This window comes from Halictus rubicundus, chromosome 17 (assembly GCF_050948215.1).
Source record: "Halictus rubicundus isolate RS-2024b chromosome 17, iyHalRubi1_principal, whole genome shotgun sequence".
NCBI classification, from domain to species: Eukaryota; Metazoa; Arthropoda; class Insecta; order Hymenoptera; family Halictidae; genus Halictus; species Halictus rubicundus.
Genome location: NC_135165.1, coordinates 1,413,531 through 1,427,669, shown reverse-complemented (window position 1 = coordinate 1,427,669; position 14,139 = coordinate 1,413,531). Strand labels below are relative to the sequence as shown.

General features: G+C 48.2%; 3 protein-coding genes across 8 annotated transcripts in view; 2 read left to right on the top strand and 1 right to left on the bottom strand.

Annotated features, from left to right (window-relative positions):
* The first annotated feature begins 1,566 nt into the window (after nucleotides 1-1,566).
* On the top strand, nucleotides 1,567-3,947 carry LOC143362420 (uncharacterized). The gene is made up of 2 exons (XM_076802557.1): nucleotides 1,567-1,852; nucleotides 3,014-3,947. The coding sequence occupies exons 1-2, from the start codon at nucleotides 1,616-1,618 to the stop codon at nucleotides 3,698-3,700; spliced, it is 924 nt and encodes a 307-aa protein (XP_076658672.1). The 5' UTR covers nucleotides 1,567-1,615; the 3' UTR covers nucleotides 3,701-3,947.
* A 209-nt stretch (nucleotides 3,948-4,156) lies between these two features.
* On the bottom strand, nucleotides 4,157-6,146 carry LOC143362694 (uncharacterized). The gene is made up of 2 exons (XM_076803067.1): nucleotides 5,036-6,146; nucleotides 4,157-4,781 (listed from the first exon to the last, which is right to left on the bottom strand). Exons 1-2 carry the CDS (start codon nucleotides 5,906-5,908, stop codon nucleotides 4,422-4,424), a joined length of 1,233 nt encoding a protein of 410 aa, XP_076659182.1. The 5' UTR covers nucleotides 5,909-6,146; the 3' UTR covers nucleotides 4,157-4,421.
* Nucleotides 6,147-8,928: 2,782 nt separating this feature from the next.
* The window catches only part of LOC143362565 (cytosolic carboxypeptidase 1), a 43,503-nt gene continuing 38,292 nt past the window's right edge, over nucleotides 8,929-14,139 (top strand). For 2 of the 6 annotated variants that reach the window (XM_076802846.1, XM_076802844.1), the window contains exons 1-2: nucleotides 8,929-9,034; nucleotides 9,135-9,265. In XM_076802846.1, the coding sequence (XP_076658961.1) occupies nucleotides 9,245-9,265 (21 nt within the window). In that variant the 5' untranslated portion in view covers nucleotides 8,929-9,034; nucleotides 9,135-9,244. Of the gene's footprint in view, nucleotides 9,035-9,134; nucleotides 9,266-11,520; nucleotides 12,570-14,139 lie in introns of those variants that run through there. The other 4 variants (XM_076802840.1, XM_076802839.1, XM_076802841.1 and 1 more) reach the window with 3 other exon arrangements.

Sequence of the window (14,139 nt, the reverse complement as noted above, 5' to 3'; positions counted from 1 at the left end):
CTGACCCGCGTGTCGATAGACCGTTGGGTCTGCTTCAAGTGCCCTTCAGTTCGTCCCTTAATTTACGACGGTCTCTGTTTGCTATTGAGGACTTCGGGACACAACTCTAATAAACATGCGCGTCGACTAGGCCTGGAAAATGTGTCCACTGAAAAATAGCTTCGTCGAACGAGAGTCGTAAATTACGTTGGCCGTTTGCACGAAAGAAAAACTCTTTTGTGTGCGTACGACCGGACGCTACTCCTCGAATCGCCCCAGTCGCGTCCTGGATCGCATTTTGTTACGCTAACAATTTAATACATTGTTGACAATTTAAGTCAACAGTTGCAATCGAGAAAGGTTCTGGTTTATAACGGTGTCGGTTTCGGTTCTATAACGGTTACATATTGGTTTTAACATTATACAGAATGTAGAATAGAATATACCTTGTATATAATATAACCGATATATTGTCGGTCCTGTAAAATCGGAAATGAAATCGATAGAAGCCAGAACCTTAAGAAATTTGAATGACAGTTCCAAATGTGACAGCTCCGGTTCGAATATCCCGCCGAAAGACGCCGATGGCGGCCAAATTAGCGCGCGCCGTTTAAATTGACAGCTCGAACACGCCCGCTAACGTTTCCACCGTTTCTTCGTCGCGCAACCGCGTCAATTACAGCCCTGATTAATGGTACTCGCGAGGCATGAATGAATGATTGGAGCGGATGATTAGAATGTGTCACTTACCTTCGGAAACCAGGTCTCGCGACACAACGACAGACGTGTTCGCCTACTAACCACCAATTGAAAGATCCGACAGCCGCAGCCCATTCATGCTGTCATATTTTCTATTTTCCAGAAGATTTGAATTTATGTGCGACTCGTGACTGGGCTGGTCTGTCGATCGAAAAACGCGTCGCTCATTTCTTTTGTAAACAGAGGGAGGAAATAATTCCCTTACTACTTAGTACCTGATCGAATTTTCGTGGTCGTACCGTCGCGTTTTTCGTCGTAGCTATTGTTAAGGGTAGGCTGGGATCAATTCGGGTCAGCTCTGTGGTCGGATTCCGAGAATCGTACGGTAATTTGTCACCAATAAATCCGTGTCTCGACATCTACTGTCTTCTGCATCCGTCCGCTCCAATCCCAACAATAAAGGAGTCCTAACGACTATAATCGAAGCATTTATGTGACCCTAGATTTTTTGTTACCGATTTTCGCTACTGTAGAGTTATATTACTAGACTGCGGATTTTATGCATCTACGATAAAAACGGGTAGATCGACCGCAAAACGGAGAGAACGTTTAAAAGCGGTGAAATATACCGTCGTGCTATTTCCAACCCATGAAAATTGTTAAAAATATGGGTGTCTATATAGTCCCCGAATCTTGCAATTAATTCGGACAGTCTTTGTTTCTCTTCGTGGATCTACAGATCCAGCCCATATAATGAGGGCTAATGAACGGTGTAAGTAAACGAAAACGTACTTTGGAATATTTATCAGAGAAATTCGAGCAAACGTTATCTCTTGCAGAGTCGGGGTGAACGGGATTTTCGCGGTCGAGCTACCGGACGGTTTACCGGTCGTATGCGGTGCATTGGGATCCTGCACACGGTAAACTGTCCTTCTGCATGCAGTTGCCCGGTGGTACAGCCGGGCCCGAAGTCGAACATTACATTACCGATCGGCGAGTACTTTCGCCAAGTGGCGTTCGTAGTGGGGGGGCCAGGGGACTTGAACCCTGGGACCCCATGAGCCATATATACAACGGTCCCATGCAGCTCTCTTGCTACTTGGTGTCAGCTTCTCGACGGTCCTTGCTCCAGTGTGAAGTCGCATCCGCAGAGGGAGGCCGATCAAAGCAGAAGGTAAGCATCATTGATCCAATTTCGAAACTCGTGCGTCGATCGAAAACACAGTCGTCCGTGCCCGAGAACCGAGGATCCTGCGGAACGGAAGAGATCGAGCGTGCGTCGATGGGATGAATCATGGCGGCATGCGCGTCCTCGCGATCGCGAACGTTATACGATAACGATCGCACCTTCCTCGGCTTTGCAATTCTCTCGCTCGTCGTCCTTGGCGAACGTTGCCACCGTTTCCGTTTCTTTGTCGCCTCGTTGCAGCCAATTGTTACTCTTAGATTTTCAGCTACAATCGATCGATACGGAAGCTTCGTGAATTGCGCGAGAATTCGAGAATTCGCAGAAATCGTAGCCGAAGAATTTCGCTAGGCACGCCTACGACGAAGACGCAGGAGATATTCCGTGCACGATTCTACCGCGGCTGTTTCGTATGCGTTCCCTCGATCCTTGTACGCGATCCTCGCTCCAGAAACAGGACGCGCTGTCGAAATCTCCGGGAAAAATCGGGCTTTCTCCAGCCGAGTTTTCGAGTCCGAAACTTATTCTCTCCACGAAACGTTTCGACAACGTGCTAAAACAAATTAATGTCTAAACATGCGTTCTTCCTGAAGGACCTCGAGGTCGGACTCGAGCCCGGCGCAGATTTATCTAGATGAAACGGTCCGATAGCGTGCGGCGACACGATTCATTTATTCGACATATGCGCTTTTCAAGGACGTGCTCGTAGGAAGGGATTTATAGCCGCATTGTGGGCACGTTGCGTCAGAATCTGTCGTTTCTGCGTTAACACGGTTGACAGTCGGGACCGTTTCGCGTGTCAATTTGGGGTCATTCGCGTGCGTGTACGTGTCGACTGTACCGGTACCGGACTAAGAGGACTACGCGCTATAATTTCTCAAGCGACACGACAGTTTACGTGTATCCGCTTCGGCGTCGATATGATCGAGACTATGAGATACCAGCTCGATCGTTTTTTTTTTTACATGTGCTACCGTTACCGTTGCGTCACACCGAGCAGGTTGGACATTTTAGAATTACACGAATCGGATCCTAGAAGCGACGTATCGAAGCCCACTTGACCCAGAAATTCATTTTCCCAGTAATTTCCGTTTCGTAATTCGATCCAGCGGTGTAGAACGATTCTTAAAAGCCTTGTACGTGTTTCAGATGAAGCTGTGGATCCTGCTTGCAATGGTGGCCCTAGCAACGGGCCATCCGGGTCTGCTGAAGGTGCCGAAGGTGTACAACGCGGTGATCACCAGCAACCAGAACCTGTCGCCGTCGCGAGCGTTCCCGGTGATCCAGCCAGTGATCCACAGGACGGCGATCGGCTACGTGCCGCCGATCTACTACCCGCAAGTCGCCCCGCAAGTTCCCGGCCCGGAGCTGGTGCAACTTCCGCAGAGCGAGTCGAAACCGAGCAACCGAGCAGTCGAGATGCAATCGGAGGTTGCAGCGGAGGATTCGAAGGTCCCGGAGGGTCCCGGTTTCCCGGAGGTGAAAAGGGAGCAGCAGACGGAGGAGGAAACCAGCCAGCCGAAGTCCGGCCCGAGGAACAGGCACGAGGAACAGCCTCTGAGCTTCTACCCGAACTACCAGTCGCTCTACTACGACCCCTATTTCTACACGTACAGCGGAATCAACCCTCACCTGGTCCCCGGGACCTATTACATCGACTACCAACCCTACGGCACTCTCGACCCGATTCCCGCGTCCACGCCGAAGAACGGAGACCCGGGACACCTGCTTCCCGGCTACCACGAAGAAAGGAAGGACACCGGCAAGGTCGACAGGCCGAAAGTACCCGACGTACCCCCGCCGCCTCTTCCGACAGCCGCGCCGAAAAATTCTTGAAGCTGCTTGGCTCGGGAGCATCGGTTCCGTCGAGACCCGACCGATTCGCGTCATCGTGGTCGTCTATCAAGACCAGCGTTGTTATCAAACGATGTGTATTCCCCGTTAAACGCTTCCCCCTCTACCATGAAACGTCGCTCGAGTCTCCCCCAGCGACTCTTCGCACGAGAAGAACACGTGACGTCACATTATCCCGATTAACAATCGCTGCACACGTATTCTCCTAATGCAGAGACTCGCTGGGAATCCGATGGTAGACGGGGAAGTGCAAAGACTCGTTCCGCCAACTCTTCTAAGGAAGAAGTTTGCGAACGGACCGGAAGATCGGACAGACAGCGGACGCAGAATTTGGGATTTGGTCTTCTATATTTTATTTCCGTGCGATTCCCGAGCTTCCAACGATTGATGCGCCAAATCTCTCGTCTGCTTTAGGAGGGTATTGAATAAACGAAAGCATAATTTCATGAATTTCATGATTTTTATGTAAAATAAAAATTGATTCGTGAACAAACAGACGTTCATTTCATTTCTTATCGGTTGAAAATAGTGTAACAGAAATGGTTTGAACGTTTTTACTGATTTCCATTTGATGTCACACATTTGTATCTCTAACACAGAGTGATCACACATTTCTGTCATAACCGTATAAAATCCGTTATTCGTTATGGTCGACTGTTACGCGTCGAAACTTGTACTCTAGAAGCTTGTGTTACAGTATATTTTACGTGAAGATCTCGCACCTAATCGATCGAACGTCTAAGCAAGGGAGACCATTCGCGGGAGCCGTGTAAAATTGTAGGCTAATCGAAACCTGCGCGTTCAGTTCACCCTTCACTTTTAGAATGGCAGTTTTGAGGTCGGTATCTTTCTGCCATTTTCCGGCCTTATTGTTCGCGACGATGCAGACGACGCAGTTCCCTTCCTCTGTCGGCATAAATATCTCTGCCGTGGCCGACATGCCTTTCTTAGAGTCCAACACCAGGTTGTGCTGGTACAACATGTTCAGACTCTCGAAGGGCTTGCATTTACCCATACTCTGATTGTTGTGGTGTTCTGGTTGTGCAGGTTGGATCGTTGTTGTCTGAAACATGAACGACATTCTTTGCAAACTCGTGGACCCTGTGTCTCGAACGAAAGCGCAGCTCTAATTTTACTCCACTGGCGGAACTATGCGCGTAGCGAGAACACTTCAAGAAAATATTAGTGGAACGATCTTGTCCATTGATCTAACACAATGCAACTAGTAACAGATTCGACAATTCTTTGCTACGTTTTCAAGCTACTGTTATTGCTACTTTTTTGCTGGCTGTGTCACCCAGATATTGTCACGCTTACCGGCTCTGTTGTAGTAGCATCCCCGCGGTCGGGCTTCTGTTCATTCGTGACCAGGTCATCCATCTCATCTTCAGAGTCGTTTTCTGGACTGTCATCGTAGCCTCCAGCGTCATCGTCATCGAGTAACGCCTTTCTTTTCCCTTGAAGGATGTGCATCGTTGGCATCGTAGATGGTTTGGTGCTCGCGAGTACCCGAGGAGGTGGAGTGAATCTCGGCGGCTGCACCGTCGTTCTCAATCGGGACCGGTGATTTTCCGTGGCAGTGTTAAGACCTCCGAAGCCCAGAGTGTACCTGAAGGGTCCTTCGGTGGTGGTGGTGATGGTGGATGCTGGATCTCGGTACTTCCGGGCGATTTCGCGGTTCCTCGCGTGAAACCTGTCCAAGATGGCTTTCCTCTGCGCGTAGTATCTTTCATCCCTGTGACTATCGAAGCTCACAGTTTCCGAACGGTTCTGGTTGCCGTTAGTTAGTTGCTGCCTGGCCGCGTTGCCGATGTATCGTTTCGTCTTCTTCGACTTCTTCCGACCTTGGGTCTGCGACAGTTTCAACTTTTTGTGCTTCCTCTTCGCGCCTTGCCGCGCGTCCGGTGCGACGTCTTCCGGGACGGGTCGTTCCGTGATCGTGGCTCTGCCCGGTTTCTCGCCATCGTTCTCGTTGATCGTGGCCAGGGATCCATCGATCGCTCGACGAGACCGCCGCTCCAACGGCACGCGGATCAGCTTCGGTTTCTCTGTTCCCGCTGCGGCTTTCTTCAGATCGTCCGGGGACACGCTCGAGTTGTCGGGATTCACCTGATCGAAACTCACGTACGCCCGCGTTTCCGCCAAGCAGGCGATCATCACGAGAACACTGATGAGACACGCGCCCTTCATCGTCGTCGAGATCGTTCTACCGTGGATCGTCACGATCTTCGTGGGATCGGTCGCGAGAATGAAGACGGCCAGAAGACTGCCGATGCATCTTTGACCCTACGATTTATCTGCCGTTGCTCCGGGCAAAGTTCCCCTCGTTGCCGTGTGCATAACATGATAGCTAAGTATAGAAACGGCGTCAAGATCGAGCGACTGCGAGGCGGACGCGGAGGAACGTCTACTGCAATCGACGGAGATGCAAAGAATAATCTGCTTTCGGGATAGCCTACTTTCTAATCTCCCCGGTTGCTAGGTCGACCCGAAGATTCGTTTATCGGATATATCTGGGAAAAGGAATGCTTGGAATGACGAATGTTTTGATCCGTGTTCTACGACTGCCAGCTAGAAAAATGAGAGTCGAGTTTATTATACGTTAATGATCGAAGCGAATACATGAGGAGTTACGATAAAATCGTACAAGCGTTCGTACGTCCCGTGGTTTAGTCCACCGATGATAATTAATCGCTAATTAAATTTTTCCGACGATGCTACGCGGAGAATACGAACGAACGAAATGTTGACCAATATTTTAAGAAAATTATAATTATACGTAAACAGCGCCTAAGTTTAGAAATTCTCGCACAATTTGAGGGGCACTCTCATCCACAGAGAAGAACTTTAAGATCCACTTGTTATCGTTATTCGGCTCGTCTTTGTCGTTCAACTTGTCTTTGTCGTTCACCTTGTCTTCGTCGTCCATCTCGTCACTGTCGTCCGTCTCGTCACTGTCGTCCGGCTCGTCTTCGTCGTTCAACTGGTCTTTGTCGTCCGGCTTGTCTTCGTGGCCATCCCCTGCCGTTGGTGATGCGGTGGTAGTCGTCGGAGGGGTTGGTTCTGGTTCCCCAAATTGTTGAACAACGTACGTAATCAAATTATGCTGCAACAAAATCGATCATCGAGGTTGGCTGGTTCTTCAAAAGTCTTTTAACTAAACGCACGCGGGAACCGCATCGATGCGTCATCGAGGTACTGTCCGTATTGCTGTTAACTCTTACGTCACGTGAACGGTTTTCTTACATCATAGCCGGAGAGGATGTTGTGGTAATCGTAAAATATCGGCTCCTTCAATTCTGCGTCATCGGTGATATGATTTTTGCTGATGTAGTCAGACACCATCGGTTTCGACTCTATCGACGCGACCATGATCGCAGCGATGCCGAGCAACTTGGCGTGGACCTTCGAAAATGAAAAAACGTCGTTGTATAGGTCTAAGAAAGTGGGCGTCTTTTGCTCCACGGTGGGTCGCATAATCGCAATTGCTTACAATTGCAGCGTAAGGTTGTGCGGAAAACTCGGTGCGCCGAGGATCGATTAGGGTAACGAAGGATCGGAGAAGAGGAACGTTGGGTGTCTCCTCGAGGAGCACTCCGGGCGAAGATCACGATGGAAACAATGCGGTAGTCCGATACAGATTGATCGCGGCCTGCATCGAATGACGAAGCAGCACCAACGACGCGGACGCTTTTGATTTGGTATACTAACTCGGCGCGCGAGGATCGTGGCCCGCATGCGAACACGGTGTTGAATTGCAAGCAACGCGGAAACAGATTTCGTCGAGTTAACGGTTCCTCCCGGGAATTATTTATAAAAATCCGAGGCTTTTGTCCTCGCTCGTAAGCGTCGATGAAAAGACTTACCTGCATGGTACGTGATAACAACTTCGTGGTAGGATCGGGTAGCTATCTGCGCTAACTTGAAGTTCCTGCCCTAACCGCGGCTTATATGTTGATCTTGAAGAGCAATCCCCCACTCCGTGAATGGTTTTTGTTTTTCGTTCACGTTAACTCGTCCGCGCCGGTTCCTCCCGAGCCATCCGAAGGATACCTGGTGCCTGGTACGGATTCTTTTTTCTCTCGCGAAAGAGGTAACGCAAGTTGAACGGACCTAATATAAATAAATTAGTCTGTTCGACACTTTCCTGGTCAGTCCAGACGATTCATTTCTTTGTGACACTTTCCTCATTGCTTGGAACAAACCGATACGAGTTTTACGTTATCCGGTCTGCGAAACGGAAGTAGGCTTTACGGTGCAACCTTTTGATAGTTGCGTTTGTAGGTACCGTAGGTACCGTTCTCATTTTTACCTGTCGATTAATCGCATACAACAAAAAGCAGGAGAAACGATGTAAAAGGAACTCAGAAGAAGAAGAAAAATACATATTTATTGAACTTCGATTCGTCGGGATCAGTTTTTATTTTGCATACATCGACAATCTACATTGTTAATTCGAACTGGTTGTCGTATGACTAGCGATTACGGGTTGCAAAGTTTTGTGATTTTTGTGTTCATTTTTGTGATTGCTCGGAACTGGATATTCCATGGCCACTTTCACGGGAGAGTCGCGCGAAAAAAGTATGGCGGACACGGAGGATGGGACGCCCGGTTGAGCGGATCCGAGTGTTCCGCGAACGATTGTTACATTTGGACCATTTTTTCATTGTTTCCAGCGAACGATCAATAATCGGGAGCGGAGCTATAGGAATATGAATCTGCATTTCTGATGTCCTCCGGTGATGGCACCGGCCAGTTTCGATTTTGATCGGTAATCTTGCGGTACCTTTGTACATTGAACCCGGCCAGGTTCATAATCATATTGGAAACGAGCTTATCGGTGACCGTGGCGTGGTCGGTGCCCGGGTCCATTTTGATCCGGCGCGTCAAGGTCGTCGCTCGATCGTCACTCGATTTCTGGTACAGTGTTCTAGCTCTTCCGGGAAGTGGGGAGAAAATTAATAACTTCTAATCTGTTTTCCTCTAATACATTTTTTAAAGAGAACACCACGGTATACAATCATACAAATAATATTATATTCTAACATAAAAATACTAGAACCCGCCGTTGTGACGGGCCCCCAGTGTTAGAGTATGCGCCATCAATATCATGACCGTAAACAGTTCCAGGAATCTGTGACCTGTGGTCACAGCTGTCGGTAAGGACCTCTGTGCGACGCGATATCGAATTTATTTGCTGTTCGGCGGGTAATCAGTCGGTTTCGAAGTTGACTTCAAGCAGTCGCTGACGTAATTTTGGTTACGCTTGCGGATAACCTTCTCGTTTTTTCTGGTCTGGGAGGAATCGTGCAGCTGGTAGGAATCCGTTAATTATGACCGTTCGTCGGCTGGCTGCCTGGCGGATTTGAAAATGTTTTTCTCATCGTTTCATGTGACCGATCGTGGCCTATCGAAGGATGGTTCGCGAGGTTGGCTGACCAAAAATGCGAAAGACAACTTCCGACGGCGAGACTTGATCGGACAGGGCCGAGGTGACAGTCGGAGGAGGATGAGCGATTGGGAAAGATGTCGCGAGGACTCTTCGAGGTACGGTGCCACTAATTTGCAAGTTATATTAGCAGCAAGGACGTTCGATGATTGAATTGTCTCTGAAAAATTGGTAAAAATTGCCGGGGAATCGAGGCCGGGAAAATGGCGGAGGAGTGGTCGGTGGACCAGTTTGAACCGGAGCGCCGTTTCAGGAATCGATAGACGGAGAGGCTCGTGAGGCGTCGACTATGCTCGTGGGTGCTCGCGCGGCCACTAATCAATCCGCTTCGTGAGAGGCTTCGTGTCTATCAACAAGTGCCGCATACACCTGATTCGCGCGACACCCTTCCGTGACGAGTCGCGTTCCGTCGGCTCGACGGTGTGTTGCTGCGTGACGGGTCGCGTACCGACGGGAATCCTGACGGACACGGGGTCCTGACGAGAGGACGAGTCGACTCTCCTCCGGTGTGTCCTCCGACGGCTCGCGATTATAGGATCCGCCTGGCTCGCGTGTGCTTTTTCCTCGTGCGTTCGAAGGCCGTTTCGCCCGCGGACACCGACCTCCTTCTCATATATTTTCCGCTCTTTTTCCTGAAAGTCAACTCTATTGATAACGCTCTCGCCCCGGCGTTCTCCTCCCCTAAGGTTTCGCCCGTGATCTCTCGAGGACTCCGAGGCACCCTAACCCCTTCGCAGCACACTCGATTTGTCAGACGTGGTGTCTTCCATGCGACCGGAGACGCATGGGTCACCGAAGCTAGGTTAGCTCTCTTCTCAGGTGATTCGTACGAGGTTCAGGCTGCCACGATCAGTATGTTGGAGCAAGTGGAAACTGTGACTCGGTGTTCCCGCATTTGATGGATAGTCGGATCTGCTCGTTTCGTCTTAATCAGAGATTTTTATCTTGAGAGATCGTGTTCCATCTTGTCACGTTTCGTTCTTCGAACCGGGGAATCTTGGAAAGAGGGGAACTGCGATTTCGTGCTTTCACGCTTGACAGTTTTAGGTTCCCCCGCGGACCAGGCCTTGGACGCGGGCGTTTTGCTTTTCATCTTTCGTCAGCTTCTCTCGCAAGAAGTCTATGACATCTCGAGCAGGCCTCCACCTTCTTCGAGGTTCCTCCGTGCGGTGGTTCGCGAATCTAGAGACGCCAGCAGGACCGGTCGCGAAGAAATTCGGGCATCCCGTATTTTGAGAATGAAATTAGGTTAGAATTGACGGGCAATTCGGTCACGGAATTGCAAACACGAACTGGTGTTTGTTAACCCTTGGCGCTCGAATGGGGACTCCAAGGCGCCACTAAAAATCGACATATATGTATTTAAAACAATTTTTACATTGCTATGTTTGCATCTAATAAATCGTATTTTCAGAATGAAATTAGGTTAGAATTGACGACCAGTTCGCGAACACAAACTGTTCGTATGAACCCTTAGCACACGAATGGGGACTCTAAGATGCCATTAAAAATCGAATATTTAAAACAATTTTTACATTACTAGGTTTGTATCTAAGAGATCATATTTTCAGATTGAAATTAGGTTAGAATTGACGTCCAGGTCCCAAATACAAACTGTTGATATTAACCCTTAGCACTGGAATGGGGACTCTAAGGCGCCACTAAAAATCGAATATTTAAAACAATTTTTACATTGCTATGTTTGTATCTAAGAGATCATATTTTCAGATTGAAATTATGGAATGGAAAAAAAAAATGGAATGGGGACTCTAAGGCGCCACTAAAAATCGAACATTTAAAACAATTTTTACATTACTATGCTCGTGTCTAAAAAATCGCTAAAAATATATATGTTGGAAATACGAGTAATAGAATCATACGGAATGGAAATTGGTCAAAAAATGATTTTGGAGTTGCCACAGCTTCGAGTGCAAAGGGTTAACCTCTTGCCCCGTAAAATCGAATCCATTAAACGTCTATATCATTAATCTCTGTCCGAAAAATTCTATTTTTCTGTTAGCAGCATTCAGCCGTTAGAGAAAATGCTTACAGGAGGACAAGGCATGTTCTTTTCCCTCTAGAACATTGCGACTAACAAAGAGTGCCTAAGTATCCTAGGCGGGAAAGAAATCCTAAAGAAATCATTTCACGAAGAAAAGCAACGGTAGGCGAAGGTTACCGTCAAGAATTTTCTTAGGAAGGTGGATCTATTCGCTAGATCCTTGGCGTTCCTCGTCGGAGGAAAATCCGGGACGATGTTCCCGTCGACGTCGCTAATATTTCACGTTCTTCCTCGGTTTTCATAACTCCGCTGGTTCGTTATTAACGATCGTTTCTCTCAATTTTTTGGCAGCCGGGTCTAGTTTCCGTCGTGCCGCGTCTCGCGCGGTAAACAAAATCTTTCACCGACCCGAATTCATACGAATCACGGCGAAGTTTCTGCGAAATCACCTACCGATCCCCGAAGGACGAGTACCTCGAGCAGCGGGCATCCTTGGAGGCTGGAGGCCCGAGAGACCGTCGAAACCTCGCAAGACAAAAATAAACCGAAAACGAACAAAGAGCTCGAAGGTGCACGCAACCGGCGACATTATCAAGAACGGTTACCCGTAGGGCAATTATGCAAAAAAAGGACACGCCGTTCTACCTGGCTCCCCCTTGACCGCGCGAGACGCGAGGGTGTCATGGAACACGGGGTTCGATTCACCGGGGGGTGAGACCTCGAGGCGCGGCGGGGCGGGGGTCGGATCGAAAATATGAGATAAAGGGGCGCGGTTTTCGGAAAGCGGCCGTCACTATAAATAGAGGCGCCTCGTGCGTGCGTGCTATGCTTTTAAACATAGTTTTGGCAGCGCGAAACGTCAAACCGCCTCGGAGTGGCAAAGCGCGTGGATCGTGCCGCGAATTTCACGGAAAACCTCTCTCTCTCTCTCGAGCCGCCGGGTCTCTCGCGCGTTGTTCCTTTGATCACCGAGCGGGATCGCGGCAGTGATCGTCCCTCGATCCTCGAGCAGAGGGAAAAAGAGCACCGTCCAGTCGCCGCGTCCGCGTCGAGGATGGCGCCTTGAATCGCGAACGCCGTCGAGTTCGAGTGATACCGTTTTCTCGCGAGTGCCGATCGAGACGACGAAGAAGACGGCCCAGGAAAGTATGCTAAGTGCGTCGACCGAGTGCGACAAGGATAGTCTGCCACCGATGGAGGCGGATCAGCTGGCCGACGACGAGACCGACTACGATGACCAGGACGAAGAGTAAAAATCCCGCCACTAACAAAAACGCTCGCGCCCGCGTCCCGCGCGTGTGCCCGCAGCTCTGCGTCAGGTTTCCGGTTTCCGGTTCCCGTTCCGAACGCACCTCTACAGCCGTCTCGATTCACGCACGCTTCACCCCTTTGTCCGCGGGGTGACGATTTTCGCGGTACCGATCGCTCACCCCAAACAGCCTTCGAACAATCAATTTTTTAACTGATTCGCACGCGCGCTATTGATCGCGCGAAAAATACTTTAATGCGTACGAGCACTTTTTTAATTTATAAATTCTAAATTGTAGACATTTCAACATGTAACTAGATCGAATTGTTTGTAGAGTCGCCGATACGCGCGTATTAGGAAGCATTATTTATTTTGTGACCCGTACGAGATATCTCGTGACCCGTACGCAATCTGTGAAAGGTCGTCGATGTTTAACCCTTTGCACTCGGAGCTATTTTCACTGCATTTCTTCCAAACGTAGAGTATTTCCGTTCTATGTGGTGTACAGAGAGTGATGGGAAAAGGGTACGATAATTACAGGTCTCACGGGGGAGTAAAAAATGTAAATAGGTCTTAAAAGCAATCGGTTTCCTGTAAAATCAGCTTTCATTGTTTATTTGCGTTCCATGTCGTGATCGTATTGTTTCGCTTCGGACACGGGGAAGCATTAGTTCAAGGTTGTAAACACAAGAGGTACGCGTAAACATGGGGTTCTAAACGCAAGAGGTACGCGTGCAGCAGAAATCGTCGGTCACGTCTACGGAGTGTATGCATTCATTGTGTTGGGGGAACGGTAATAAATAAACAAGCGTTGATTTTACGGAGAAAGGATTGCTTTCTATGGTGATTTAAACATTCTTCGCTCCTCACGGTGAGTACTATAAAGTGTATAAGTGTCGCACCTGTCTTATCATGCATGCGAGATTGATATAATACGTCATACAATATTTATCTAGTAATTTATGGGATACAAATTTAACGATGTAAACAATATTGTGAATAACGGTAATGTTTAGTGTTGCCATTCGAGTGCTCAGGGTTAAATTGTTATGAACTCGTAAAAACGAATCGGTACGACACAATTCTCAGCTCATTTCGAAGCTCGAAAATTACAGGCGAGGTGCCCAGAAAATTTAATTTATGCTAAACAAGTCACTGGCAAACCAATCAATCATAAACCACGGTACCGCGAATCATAATCACCCCGTGTACGCTGGAGATGTATCAAACGATATTTCTAGATGCAGAAGAGTCGGATCGATGAGAATGTCACTCGCCTACGGCGTTCACGCTAATTTTTCTGTAGAGAGAAAACTTTTCTTTATCTTCATTAACGGCGCTGAATACAACAGGGTTAAGGAGTTCAGTCGTATTAACACTAGATTTACGGGACCCGTCAAAATGACGGATTCTAATATTTTTAAATTGCGAATATTGAGATTGTGAAAATGCATCCGTGAGCAATTATTTAACAAATTGATTTCTTTGGGTATATATTATTTAAAAAATGGCTACAAACTTTGATCGATACATTCACGGTATTTTTATAAAGTAATGTAAAATAGTAATTTTTAGTGCTCCGTAAACCTAGTGTTAAACGAAGCGAATGTAGCATTGTTCCTCGAGGGAAAAATTGTCGAATTTATGGACTCTAAGGGATCTTTCGATCTACCGAAATTGTTCTTACAAAAATAAGAATTTTCAAGAGCAGAGCGATCTGG